Source organism: Schistocerca cancellata, chromosome 8, assembly GCF_023864275.1.
Source record: "Schistocerca cancellata isolate TAMUIC-IGC-003103 chromosome 8, iqSchCanc2.1, whole genome shotgun sequence".
Lineage (NCBI taxonomy): Eukaryota > Metazoa > Arthropoda > Insecta > Orthoptera > Acrididae > Schistocerca > Schistocerca cancellata.
Genome location: NC_064633.1, coordinates 480,034,597 through 480,050,157, shown reverse-complemented (window position 1 = coordinate 480,050,157; position 15,561 = coordinate 480,034,597). Strand labels below are relative to the sequence as shown.

The window sequence follows — 15,561 nt, the reverse complement described above, 5'->3', positions numbered from 1 at the left end:
CGTTGGATCTTCTCTATCTCCTATCTGATAGGGATCCAAGATATATGAACAATACTCAAGAATCAGGCGAACAAGCACCTTATACCCAATTCTTACGTGGTTGAGTTACATTTTCTTAAGATTCTTCCGATGAATCTGAGTCTTGTGTCTGCTTTTCCCACTATCTGTTTTATTTGGTCATTCCACTTAAGGTCGCTCTGGATAGTTACGCCTAGATATTTTAGGACAGATGCTGTCTCCAGCTGTTTGTCATCAATAGTGCAGGTATACACTAGTGGATTTCTTTGCCTATGTATGTGAAATATGTCATATTTATTTACGTTCAGGGTCAACTGCCAGAGTCCGCACCATTCATCAATTCTCTGCAGCAGGTCATTCTGCAAATTCTTACTATCTTCTGGCATTGCTACTTTGATACAGACAACTAAGCCTTAAAGAGCATCTGACACTTTCTACTAGATCATTTATATATATTGTAAATAGCAACGGTCCTATCACACTTCCCTGTGGTACTCCAGATATTACCTTTCCACCTGTCAATTTTGTTCCCTTAAGAGTGATGTCTTAAGTTCTATCTGCAAGAAAGTCTTGAATCCAATCACAGGTCAACTCTGACACTCTATAAGCTTGTATTTTTTTCATTAAACGGCAATGCGGGATGGTGTCAAATACCTTACTGGAATCAAGGAACATGGCATAAACCTGAGCGCCATTGTCCACTGTGCTGTGGATCTCATGGAGGAACAGAGCGAGCTGAGTTTCGCGGGATCTCTGTTCGCTTTTTATAGAGGAAATGTTCATTCTCAAAAACCTCATAATTCTTGAGCATAAAACATGTTCCATAATTCTACAACAGACTGACGTCAATGATATAGTTCTATAACTGTGTGGGTCTTATCTTACGGCCTTTCTTAAAAACAGGAATGACCTGCACTTTTTCCAGATGTTAGGTACCTTCCGTTGCTCAAGCAATCTACGATAAATTACTGCTAGAAGGAGAGCAAGTTCTTTAAGATAATCTTTATAGAACCTTATAGGTATCTCATGTGGTCCTGATGCCTTTCCATTACTAAGTGATTATAGCTGCTTTTCGATTCCGCAATCGGTTATGTCAATATCTGCCATTTCAATGTTAGTACAACTATGGAAAGGAGGAACAGCATTACGTTCTTCCATGGTGAAACAACTTCAGAAGACCAAATTCAGTATTTCGGCCTTCTCTCTGTTATCTTCCATTTCAGTGCCGGTGTGGTCGCTGAGAGAACGAATAGATGATTTTGTCCCACTTACTGATTTTACATACAACCAAAATCTCTTAGGGTTTTTAGGGTTGGGTTGTTTGGGGAAGGAGACCCGACAGCGAGGTCATCGGTCTCATCAGATTAGGGAAGGATGGGGAAGGAAGTCGGCCGTGCCCTTTCAAAGGAACCATCCCGGCATTTGCCTGGAGCGATTTAGGGAAATCACGGAAAACCTAAATCAGGATGGCCGGACGCGGGTTTGAACCGTCGTCCTCCCGAATGCGAGTCCAGTGTGCTAACCACTCTTAGGGTTTTTACTCTGGTTGGTTGAAAATATCTTACTTTCACAATCATTGAATGCTTCTCTCATTGCTCTTCTTACACTCATTTTCACTTAGTTCAGCTTTTGTTTGTCAGAAGTACTCTGTTTACATAGTGCTTTTCTAACATGGCTATTAAACCACGGTGGATCTTTCCTGTCACTCAAAACCTTACTCGGAACATACTTGTCTAGGGCATAAGGAATGATGCCTTTGAATTTTTTCCATTTGTTCTCCACATCTTCGTCCTCGTCACCAAATATTTGATGTCGACTGCTGAGATATTCTGAAATTTTTATCCTGTCACCCTTGCTGAGCAAATATATCTTCCTACCTTTCTTAACATTCCTTGTAGGACCCGTCGTCATAGCTGCTGTCACAGCCTTATGATCACTGATACCTTCTTCTATGTTAATTGATTCAGTACGATCAGGTCTGTTTGTTGACAGGAGGTCTAAGATGTTACCCTCATGAGTTGGTTATCTAACCATCTGCTCAAGGTAATTTTCAGACAAGACAACCAGAACAATGCCATACGATTCCTGTCTCTGCCACCAGTATTGATGGCACAATACTCCCAATCCCTACCTGGCAAGTTGAAGTCGCCCTCTATTACAACGGCATGATCAGGAAAATTACTAACGGTATTCTGCAAGTTCTGTCTGAAGTGCTCTACAACTACAGATCCTGACCCTGGTGGTCTATAAAAGCATCCAATCACTATTTTTGACCGTTCTTTGATACTCAATTTCACCCAGGTTAATCCACATCCAGAATCTGTGATAACTTCGCAAGATTTTATCAAATTTTTTACTGCAATAAATATGCCGCCACCATTGGAGACTACCCCATCCTTACGATAATCATTCCATCTGAATGTAGGATTTCATTGTCCTTGACATCTGGTTTAACCAGCTTTCTGTTCCCAATACCATCTGTGCATTATAACCTTCAGTACGTGATACTAATTCTGGGACCTTTCCTCGGATGCTCCTGCAGTTTACTAAAATCATATTAATCTTTTCTATCTCTGATCTATGAGAACCAAGATTCTCTGGGGTCACTGTGGCTGATTTTACAGGCAAATCATCTTTGCTCCCAAGGGAGGGGTTCTCTAACCTAAAAAAGCCCCATGTGCATGCCACACATGCTCCGATCCCTAGTAGCCACTTCCTGCATGTAGTGCACACCTGACATATTAAGGGGAACCCTACAATTCTGCACCCGATAGCGGAAGTCAAGAAATTCGCGTCTGATACCATTGCAGAATCGTCTGAGCCTCTGGTTTACACCTTCCATTCTGCTCCAAACCAGAGGACCGCAATCAACCCGGGGTATAATGCAACAAATAGACAGCTTAGCCAGCACCCCACGTGCGTTGCCAATTGCCTTCACCAAATCAGCCAGCCACCAAAAGGAGCTGAGGATGGCCTCAGAACCGAAGCGGCAGGCAACATTCATTATGAAATTTGCCACTACATGCAGCTAGTTGCATCCTGTGATGAAGCAAGCTGGGACAGTTTTAATTCCCACCTTGGTTTGCCATCTGTCTCCTTAAATTCATTTCTTCACTTTTTACAATTTATCATTAACATACATGAATATAATCTGTATTTTCATAAGAGAAAAAGACTGGTCCTTAGTTTTTACAGAATATAACATAAGATATAGTTTTGTGCTTAGTTTTATAATTGATTTTTTTTTGACTGTTCCTAGTTAGTATCTTTTGTTATAGGGTAGAATCAGAAACTGTTTCGTAACTTAAATTCTTCTGTTGACACATAAACAAATACAATTTCTGTAATAATTGTAAACATTTGGAAGACCAATTGTTAGTAATATTAAAGTATCTATTTGGCTCTATTCAAAAACATGTTAGCAAGGCCAGTCCTTAATTAATTCCAAAGTAACAGTTTCATCGAAAGATTTTTTTGCGTGACTATATTTGTTAATTTCATGATTTAAACAAATAATTCGGCCTAAATCTTGTAGTAGAAGAACCTGGTAAAAGGTAAGCCATGCGCGTGTTGGTGCCATTATTGCTTGACATCTTGTCTTGGTGGAACTCCCGTCTCATGTCTTATTCGATTTACTGGCATCACTAAGTTGCTGGCTTGCCTGCCCATGAGTGGCAGCAGCAAAACTTAATGATAAGAGCACTGTCGTACTACCTTTGGAGTGACTGCTAGTATTTCCGGCTCATCATGTGTCAGGAGTCCAGTGGGGACAGAGCAGCAGTGAGGTCCAGCCAGTCATGACTTGCCCGACCATTGCCGGCGCACATGGGGGGACGACCTTGGTTGGTCATTCGGTCAGTTGTCTCAACAGACGACGTGTATTTGGTCACCGACGGCTTCCGGGTTTTCTGTGTTTGTTGACTTGTAATTCCTCCTAGTTGTTCCACAGTGACTGGTATAAGTATTGTTCGAGTTGTTTGTGGAAGTGTTTTGCGGAATTGTGTGTAGCTTGAGTGGCTTTGACTGAGGAATTATTTTAATGCTGTCTGCGTACTGGATTGAGTCAGTCGCGAGGCCAGGCCAGAACTGCTGGTGGTGTGCACGCGCTGTTAAATCGTGAGGCACTAGCTGCAAGAGCGACAAAGTTCATTGCCCAACGAACCTGGATGCTGAAGTTGAGTGATCAGTTAACCTGTTATGAAACCTCAACTATTGTGACATTTCTTCGTTCATTTGCAGGTTTTTGCTCCCTGGGCCGTTCGGGCTAGTGGCAACGTATGATGTGTTGGAGTCGGCAAAATCTTGCAGCAGTCTCCCTATATGGTGATTAATTATTAAATTGACTGTTACTTGCCAGTGAATTGCACCAGCGGTATTTTCTGCCCTGTGGCCGTTAACGCCCCAGTTACCTGCCCTGGTCGCTAGCGTACTTTTCTGGCAGTGTGCCTTTCCTCGTCGTGTTAATGCTGTCCGGCACGGCGTGTAGCTCGACAGCTTTTTAAGTTGTTTAGTTCAGATTTGCTTAAGAGTGGTTATTGTTCCCTTGGCTGGTTTTAAACGCCAATTTCTGAAGATGTAGTGCTGTTCGTATCCTAGTCATTGGCCCATATTCTCCATCGTTGTGCAATTGGTTGGGGGAATTGGTTAAATTGTTGGTCAGCCCTTGGGCCATCCCTAGTTTGGGTTGCCATCCGATTATTCAACTTCAATTCTTGGCTGCCTGTCTCACCTCACCTTACGTTTGAGCTACCTTCTCAGGCCGACCCTTGGAACAATTCTGAGCACCACTTGTTCTGTTTGTTTCAGAGTGTGATTTTAATTTTCATTTCCAAGTGTATTCTTTAAAGGAAAATTTTTTTATAAGAAGGAAGGGGTTTATTTTAAATTGTTTGTCTGACTTTTCGTTCAGGCCTTCAGCTGTTGTTTCAAATTTGTTTATTGCCTTCAGCCATGCAATAAGTTAATATTTCTTTAATTAGGCTTTCGGCCATTCTGTTGTAAGTTTAAAAAGAAATTTCTTGCTTAAGAAAATTGTTTATTAATGTGTTTTAATTATAATTGTACTTCAGACATGTAGTGTAGGCCTTCAGCCACTAATTGTTTTCAATGGCAATTTTTTTAAAGGAAAAAAATTACCTTCCATTTTAATTGCTTTTTATTTCTAAGCCAGGCCTTCAGCCGTTCTTGTTTTTGGTGTGGTTTTGGCCCTTCAGCCCAGAAAGCATCAAGTTCTTAACTAGGGTTTCAGCCATATTGTTTAGTTGTTATTTTTTAAAGCAATGTGTAAATGACAGGTTCTTAGAAAAAAACGTTGTGTGTTTGATTGTGCAACTCTCAGTAACTGATGTTGCTTAAAATCCGTCTTGATTGCAAAATCACTGATTGCTGTTATCCCATAAGACATTATGTCTGTTTTTGCAAAATCTCAGTAACTGTTTACGGCTCCATCCACAATCATAACCTTATCCTGTGCACACTCTGAGTATCTGCCAACCAGGTTGTTAACAATGAAATTAAAGTACTATGAAACACAACTATACAACTGTGCACCTGTCGGCTACATAATTTGCAGCAGTCAGTGTCGGAATCCACAACCCATTTTTTCAGCCTGTGTAGCAATGCAGAACGATGACACCGAGGGCAATCAACAATGAAAACAGGAAGAATTAGAAGCAGAATGGACCGCTACAATCCACTGTGCTCAACAGCCGTCATCAGGGCCTCCTCCACAGCACGAATGAGACCACCTGGCAAACATACCGAATGCACACTGGAATTCTTTCCTGCCTTGCCTGCTATCTCCCTGAGAGTATCCATCACCCACCTAGCACTGGAGTTCCCAATGACTAGCATACCCACCCTCTGTACTTGTTTGGACTGGACAGGAAAATCGACCGCTGGCCCAACAGGAGAGGCATCCCATGCTGGCTCAGAGTTATCAACAACACTGGGTAGCACCTTGTACCTGTTGCTCAGACATAGGGAGCCAGCCACACAGCCTGCTCTCTCTTTGGTCTTCTGCCCAGTGACACGCGAACCCACCAGTCTGCCACCCACCCTGGAGTGAGGACGGACCAGTCAGATGTTGTGTATCAGAAGTCGCAGCGATGTGCAGGTCACCAGGGGATTCCAGTGGCACCAAAGGTGTCGCAGGTCTCATCACTGGTGCCTCGATGTCACAACAACTTCGAGCATTGGCTAGAATCTTGTATCTTTAAACAGATACAAGTGGTGTGAGCAAAAACTGAATTTCATTTTAAGAAGCACAGTGGTACAGGGGTCATGACATGAAAACTCCTCAGAATCTTGGTGATTCTTCCTTTCTGTCAGCAACTTTAGAGGTCTGGGAAGGACACTGCAAAGAAGTGCAACAATTGTGAAGAGAACTGGGAGTAGATGGGAGTCATGACAGCTGCTATGAAGGAACTTTTTTCACTGTGGTTTGAACTGACAACACTCTGGAGACCTAAACATACGACAGCAGTGAACTTCGAGTAATCATCCTACACCTATTTGCATTTTTTATTGGTGTCAATAAATATTATGTGATTTGCAGCTTTAAGTCTCCTGATTGAATATGTCAGTTCATAGGGATATTTCAGTTTCTCTTTTTAAAATTCAGTCTTAATCACACCACGTACGTTACAAGAACACATCACATGACCATCATCAGACCCATGGCACCCTTCGAAGATGGTAGGTGGAGCTCTCTTCTCAGCTGCTGTGATGTCAACTGATTTTTGATCACTGTTCTGAAAATGTTTATTAAAATATTTCAATTTCCATTACATAGAACATTTTGACAAACTATACTTCCACAGGTCATGTCTGCTCTCATAAAGGCACAAAACACAGGTAAAGATGCCAACACTGTGAGAAGAAGTTGGCACATCCCCCCTCTGCTTCTCTTCCTGCGACAGTCTATGAATATGTGGAGCAGGCATCCTACCTTTCAGTCCCGACAGCAACCATGCAATGTGTCTTCCTACTATTGACAAACACAAGTAGCTGACAGATCCAGAGAGATACTGAACATCTCTGCCTCACCATAAATTTAATTAATCATGAGACGGAATTGTTGGCCAGATTATACCTTCAGGAGGCAAACTGTGTAGTACTGCTGACAGCTTTCTGAACTAATACACTCAAGACAAAAAAGAATGAGGCACCACGAAGGAATTATCAGAGTGGGATGGGAACTGATACATGTGATGAACATGTTCAGACATACAGTTTATTCAGGAGAACGTGCTTCATAAAGTGAGCAAGTCAATAACACGTTGGTCCACCTCTGGCCCTTATGTAAGCAGTTATTCAGTTTAGCATTGATTGATAAGACTTACTGGATGTCTTCTTGAGGGATATCATGCCAAATTCTATCCAACTGGAAAGTTAGATCATCAAAAATCCCAAGCTGGTTGGAAGGCCCTGCCCATAATGCTCCAAATGTTAACAATTGGGGAGAGATCCAATGACCTTGCAGACCAAGGTAGGTTTTGGCAAGCACAAAGACAAGCAGCAAAATCTCTCGCCATGTGCAGGCAGGCATTATCTTGCTGAAATGTACGCCCAGGATGGCTTGCCAAGAAGGGCAACAAAATGAGGCATATCTTTGCTTGTCATCAGGCCTCAATTCAAACCAGAACTCACTGTGAAGAGAATTCTACTCCAGTCAATGAGATTCCAGGCTGAAGACATGTCTGGAGATGCCCCAGGCAACTGTGGAATACCAAACTGAATGGACCCGTCATATGGGCTGATGACCAGGAGTGATGGCCTGGATTGCCATTTCTTTTGGTTGTTATCCACAGTACCCTCAGAGTAAAGCAGTACATCAATGATATTTTACACCCCACTTTGTTGCCCTTCATGGTAAGCCATCCTGGGCTTATATTTCAGCAAGATAACGCCCACCCGCACATGGCTAGAGTTTCTACTGTTTGTCTTTTTGCTTGTCAGGCCCTACCTTGGCCAGTGTGGTTGTTGGATCTCTCTCCAATTGAGAAGATTTGGAGCTTTAAGGACAGGCCTTCCAAACAGCTTGCAAAGTTGATGATCTAATGCAACAACTGGACAGAATTTGGTATGATACCCCCAAGAGGTCATCCAACAACCCTATAATCAATATCAAGCCGAATAATTACTTGCAAAAGGTCCAGAGGTGGAGCAACACTTTACCAACTTGCTCAATTTGTGAAGCTCTTTCTCTGGACTAAATATCCAATTTTTCTAAAATTTTAATTATTTGTTTGTATGTACATGTACATCACATTTACTGATTTCCATCCTATTAGAATAATTCCTTGGTGGTGGTTTTTTGTCTTACGGTATAGTATTTTCATCAGGAAGGAAATAGAGGCTGGGAAAGTTTACTCTTTCAAAATCCATTTTCTGCAGTACTGCTCCAAATATGCAGCTTCAAAGATTTTGTACATAGTATTTCTAAATGGTGGAACTGCAGTGTACATGGAAAATATAAGGTAACAAAAGACAATACAAAAAGAAACAAAAAATTCCATGTGCCATTCATGTTTGTAGCACAGTGATTTGCTGGTAGTGTTGCACAACACTCCAAAAGCAAAGTGAGCAGTTTCAAAGCTATGTTTCTTCAGTTACAGCACTGGCTACACCTGTTGTTAACTATTCGTTAATTCCAAAACAAAAGCATTTACAGACTGTGTTACTTGCCCAAAATTCAATGAACAATTACAAAAGAAGAAATTAAATGAATATGAAGTCAGTTCTCATCGAATGCACATGAAGACTGCTTCTAAACTTACTTCCTTCAACACCATTCATCATCCTTCACTGCCGGTATGTGTGTTCTGACTTCTTTGTTTATTACTACTTCTTACCCCCATTACTTTCCTTTGATTTTGCATTAGATTAGGTTGTTCATAAGTTTATAGCATTTTTCCATAAGATTAATAAACACAACATCTACACATAACAGAAACTTTAATCATTAATCATATATACTCCTTCACTATTTGTAACAGTCTGCCAGTGCTGGGTAAACTTTTTTAATTCTGAAACTGTAAAAATCACATCGTTTTGAGGTGAAGAATGCATCGAGCTGTGTTCAGGGCGCATTTTCATACGGAAAGGAAGTTCCTTGAAGGTTGTTCAATAGAGAGCACAAAGGGTGCAAGATTAGGTGAATAAGCTGGATGTAGAATGACTCTACAACCCAAATCCTGTACAATGTTTTTTGTTAAACTATCAGAATGTGGGCGGCATTATCATGGAGTAGCATCTCTTCACACGTCCTTCCTAGTCATTGTTCTTTGACTGCATATGCAAGATGTCTCAGTTGTTGATAATAAATGTCAACAGTGGCGGTTATGCCTTGGGGAAGCAATTTGTAGTACACCACACAGTCGCTGTTCCACCATTTGCATAACATTAGCTTTTGTGGATGCACATAAGTCTTTGTACAGGGAGTTGCTGCTTTGTTTGGGCTGAACCATTCCTTTCTTCCCTTATGTTAGCATAAAGGCACCATTTCTCAGCACCAGTAATGATACAGAATAGGAATGGTTGGTGTTGTTCACAAGCCAACTGATGAGCAATTAGAGATGCACATATGGTCACCTGCTAATTTTTGTGATTTTGGCTAACAGCACGTGGTACCCAGACACCTGATTTTTTTAACCTTCCCCACTACATGCAAATGTCACATGATGGTGGAATGATCACAGTTCATCACATCTGTCAGTTCTCAAATACACTGACGTGGATTATTGTGGATTAATCCACTTTAATGATCTTTTCCAAGCCATGAAGGTCTTCCTGAATGTCGAAAGTCACCAATGCCAAAACTATCCTCCTTAAAACAAGAAAAAAATTTTCTTTCCATGCTCTGTCCAATGGCATTACCCCCATACACAGCACAAATGTTTCTAGCTGTCTCAACTGCTGTCACCCATCTAGTGAACGTAAACAAAAGAATATGTCATAAACATTCAGATTTCTCCATTTGGAAATCCATTTTCTAGTGTCCACAACTCCACTCACTATCTCCACATGATAAAATGACAATACGCAACAGTGAACCACAAATAAAGATTGACAATCAATAAATAAACCCGTAGCAACCAGAATACTAACACACAAAACAAAAATGCTATGAATTTATGCACCATCACAATAGATGTAAACCCATTTTTGTTCCTTCCCTTGATTTCGGGTCATGCTTCCTTTTCTTACAGATATAACAATGCACAGATCTTGTACTATAAGCCTTTATGTTGATTCTTCAACAACCACAAACTAAATAGGGAAGGAAAGATGGTTTCCATGACATTATTGTCACAAGGATTCCATGTAATACCAGCTGTTAACACTAAACACAGTTGCATTAAACATCCAGGTCAAACTGCTGATTCCAGAGTAATTTTACAGTAATCTTAACATTTCTGCACACTTCCGTAAGTAAATACGAATACCTGACTATAAGATATCCCCTATACAATCTTCTAAAAATGTACTTAAAAACATGAACAGTAAATTGTAAAACAAGATAAATGTTTGCTTCCTAGGAGTGACTGTAAAACCTCTATCACAGATGACGAAAAAAAGTTTAATCCCTAGGTATTGCAATGTTTTTAGATTGCCATGAACAAGAGATAAAAAAATGAAAAATGGAATGGCATATGCACAACTGCTGAAGCAAAGGGGAAATAACTGCTAAATCAACAGGTGCAGTGTACAATTCAGCAGCCGAACGTTTAACCCTTTTTCTCCTCATGCAGTATATGATGCTGTAGTTATCTTCAATCCAAAGATTGGTTTGATACAGCTCTCTGAGCTGATCTGTCCTGTGCTAGGCTCTTCATCTCTGCATAACAACCATGCACTACATCCATTCAAATCTGCATACTGTATTAAAGCCCTGGTCTCTTTCTCCATAATTTCTGCCTCCCATTATCACACTTCCCTCAATTACCAAAATGACTATCCACTGATGTGTCAGGATGTTTCCTATCAACAAATCCTTTCTATTAGTCAAGACATGCTATAAATTTATTTTGTCCTCATTTTGTTTCGGTATCTTTCATTAGTTGTCCTGTCTATTCATCTAATTTTCAGCATCCTTCTGTAACACCACATTTAATACGCTTTTCTTTTCTTGTCTGAACTGCTTATTGTCCACATTTCAACTCCACACAGTGCTACACTTGAGACAAATACCTTCAGAAAAGAGTCCCTAACATTTAAATTTATATCAGACGTTAACAAATTCCTTCCTATTATAAATGATTTTTGTGCTATAGCCAGTCCCATTTTACATCTTCCCTACTTTGGCCATCAGCAGTTATTTTGTTGCCCAACAAAACTCATATACTGCTTTTAATGTTGCATTTTCTAATCTAATTACCTCAGAATTGTCTGAGTTAATTCCAGTACATTACATTACCTTTGTTTTTTTTTATTCATGTTCATCTTATAATCTCTTTTCAAGACATCTATCTCTTTTCACCAATTTTCTTAGCCCCTACCTAATCTACATCTAATTGAATTACAATGTCATTGGAAAAACGAAAAGTTTTTATTTCTCCTCCCTGAACTGTAATAGCCTTTCCAAATTTCTCCTTGGTTTCCTTCATAATATGTTCAATGTACAAACTGGGTAGCATCAAGGATATACAACAACAGTGTTTCGCTCCCTTCTCAACTATGGCTCCCCTTTCATGCTTTCAACTCTTGTAACTGCAATCTGATTTCTGTAAAAATTGTAAATAAGCACTTGGCCCCTGTATTTTATTCCTACCAACTCAAAATTTCAGAGTGTGGTCCACTCCACATTGTCAAAAACTTTCTCTAACTCTACAAATGCTAGAAAAATAGGTTTACTTTTCTTCAACATATCTTTTAGGTGCTACTGACAAAGGATTTAAAATTGATTCTGTATTTCTAGACTTACACAAAACTTTTGACACTGCACCACACAAGCAGCTTGTAGTGAAATTGCATGCTTATAGAATATCGTCTCAGTTATGTGACGGAATTCGTGACTTCCTGTCAGAGAGGTCACAGTTCGTAGTAACTGATGGAAAGGCATCAAGTAAAATAGAAGTGATTTCTGACATTCCCCGAGGTAGTGCTATAAGTCTTCTGCTGTTCCATATATATATATAAACGATATAGGAGACGATCTGAGCAGCCATCTTAGGTTGTTTGCAGATGATGCTGTCATTTATTGTCTAGTAAAGTCATCAGACGATCAACATAAATTGCAAAACAGTTTAGGAAATATATCTGTATCGTGCAAAAATTGGCAATCAATCCTAAATAATGAAAAGTGTGAGGTCATCCACATGAGTGCTAAAAGGAATCCGTTAAACATAGGTTAAATGATAAATCAGTCAAATCTAAAGGCCGTAAATTCAACTGAATACCTAGAAACTACAATTATGAACAACTTAAATTGGAAAGAACACACAGAAAATGTTGTGGGAAAGCCAAAGAAAGACTGTGTTTTATTAGCAGAATACTTAGAAGATGTAACAGACCTACTTAAGAGACTGCCTGCACTATACTTGTCCATCCTCTTTTAGAGTACTGTGGCGATGTGGGATCCTTAAAAGACAGGATTAATGGAGTACACAGAGAAAGTTCTAAGAAGGGCAGCACATTTTGTATCATCATGAAATAGGGGAGAGAGGGTCACTGAAATGATACAGGATTTGGGGTGGATATAATTAAAACAAAGGCATTTTTCGTTTCAGCAGAATCTTCTAATGAAATTTCAATCACCAACTTTCCCCTCCAAATGAAAAAATATTTTGTTGATGTTGATCTAGGCTACATTGGGAGAAATGGCCATCATAATAAAATAAGGGAAACCATAGCTCAGATGGAAAGATATAGGAGTTCATTTCTTCCACGCACTGTGTGAGATTACAATAATAGAGAATTATTGTGAAGGTGGTTCGATGAACCTCTGCCAGATACTTAACTGTCAGTAGTACCTTGTGTATTGATACACTTCTCAAACACTGAACTCATCTCTGTGAATTTTGGACTCTATCAGCTTTTTCCATTCTTCTGTAAAGAATTCAGGTAAATATTTTGAAACCATGACTTATCAGACTGATGGTTCAGTAGTATTCATACCTGTCATGAATTTGAATTATTACATTCTTCCTGATGTCTGAAGGTACTTTGCCTGTCTTGTATCTTGTAAACTGGGTGGGATAATTTTGTCATGGTTGGCTCTCCCAAGGATCTCAATTATACCCTGTTTTCACTCAAATCTTCAAGACCTCTGTCAATTTCTTCACACAGTATCGTATCTCCTATCCTATCTTCACCTACTTCTTCTTCTCATGATATAATATTGCCCTCAGATGTGTTCTCCTTTATAAAGGTGCTCCTAAATATTTATTCTAACATTCAGCTTTCCCTTCTTTGTTTAGTGCTGGCTGGCCAAACGAGCTCTTGATATTCTGTTTTCCCAACAGGTCTCTCTAATTTTCCTACAAGCAGCATCAATCCTTCCCTCTAGTTATGTAACCTTCTACAGCCCTGCATTTTCCCCCTACCCTTTCCTGCTTATACATTATGCTCTTTCTCTCAGTTTCGTATCTGTATTCCCTTCTGCCTGCTTCATTTGTTGCCTTTTTCTTTTCATCAGTTTATACTGAGCCTTGTCTGTTTACTTATGTGACCTCCTGCTACCTTCCTTATTTCATCTCTTAAAGCTACTCATTTGTTTTCTGTTTCATTCCTTATCTGTTTCAGCCCAATACTGCATATCAATCCCTCTCAAACACTCAACAACTTCTGTTTCCTTCCATTTTTCCAGGTCTCATTTCCTTAAATTCCTACCTTTTCACAATTTCTTCAGTTTCAGTTTGCAATTCACAACCAATAAATTCTGTTCATAGTACACCTTAGCCACTGCAAAAGTCACATTTTAAAATGTGATCTCAAAATCACTGTCTTAGCATTACATAACCAATTTGAAACCTTCCAGTGTCCCTAGGTCTCTTTCAAGTATACAACCATCTTTCATGATTCTTATAGCAAATGTTAACAATGATTAAATTGTGCTTTGTGCAGAATTCTACCAGGTGGCTTGCTCTTACATTCTGTTCCCCCAGCCCACGCTTCCCTCCTATTTTTCCCTCTCTTTTCCCACCCTTCACAATGAAGTTTTCACCTCCTTCAAGTCTCTGAGTAGCTTCCTTTATCTCACCATACATTCCTTCAATCTCTTCATCACCTGCAGAGCTATTTGGCATATCAACTTTTATGGGTGTTGCCTTCACTTCTATCTTGGCCATGATAATGCATTCACTATGCTGTTCATAGTAGGATATCATATTCCTATTTTCTTATTCATTATTAAGCTTACTACTGCATTACCCCTATCTGATTCTGTGCTGATAACAAGTTACAACTTATCCAATTTCTTTTTTTTTTAAATTATCTAACATAGCTATCAGATTTACGGATCTAACATTCTGTACTCTGAAAAGTAGAATTAAAGTCTTGTTTTTCCCGATGATTACATGCTCCTGAGCAGGCCCCAACCGGAGATTCAAAGAAGTGACTATTTTACCTTCGGAATATTTTACTCAAGAGGACGCTTTCATCATTAAGTCATACGGCAGAGCTGTTTGCCCTGCTTTCAGATGTTTATATTACCAGCGCAGCAACAACATGTTGATTAATGTTACATGGCCAGAGCAGTCAGTCATCCCGCAGCCACTGAGAAGGCTGTTGCCTCTCTTCAGGAACCACGGGTTAGTCTGGCCTCTCCCCGTAACATGGCTATCTGTATCATTGAGGCACACAAACCACCTCACATCAGAAAGGTCCACGGTTCATTAGGGGGAGGTGACCACGCAGCATGTATGGCTCTGAAGTAGTCAAATATGTAGCTTTCATGCAGTATATGACTCTTAAAAGCTACATATTTTCAAGTATATAAAGTTGTCTGTCTGTCAACATTGCTTCAGTGAACTATTCCAGCAATGATGTAGTGAACTTCTATCATGAATGTTGCCAGTATTTTCTGATTATTTCTACAAAAATAAGAGCTCACTCACTCACTCACTTACTCACTCCCTCCCTCCCCTCACACACACACACACACACACACACACACACACACACACACACACACACAGAGTCAGTCACTCTCTCATAGATTTATAGATGTTAAGTTAGAGACCACCATTTACAGAAGCTACTTTTACATCCTCAGAAATTTAGCCCAATGTTTATAGATAATAAACAGAAATTCATAGCTTACCACAAGCACCCAATATGGTTCTGGTTTAAATGTTTGGATTTCATCATGCCTCTGAACACAGAATCCTAATGTAGGTGTTTGGCAAGGACCATAGGAAATAGTAGAAGCATCTAGGTCACCATACTTTCCCTGTGAAAAACAAAAACATAAATATATCCAATTTGTCATAAACAAATAGTAAATACCACTGTGTCCTAACAAAATCCAATGCAGTGAGAATATATAGGTAGCGAACACAAACGGCATGTTCTATCCTACTCTTTATAGCTAGAACACAG

At 39.8% G+C, this 15,561-nt stretch overlaps 1 protein-coding gene across 1 annotated transcript in view; it reads right to left on the bottom strand.

Moving 5' to 3' along the window:
* Positions 1-15,561, bottom strand: part of LOC126094889 (DNA topoisomerase 3-beta-1) — a 127,599-nt gene that overhangs the window by 68,426 nt on the left and 43,612 nt on the right. The window contains exon 5 of the mRNA XM_049909526.1: positions 15,284-15,412. Within this exon, the coding sequence (XP_049765483.1) occupies positions 15,284-15,412 (129 nt within the window). The remainder of the gene's footprint in view (positions 1-15,283; positions 15,413-15,561) is intronic.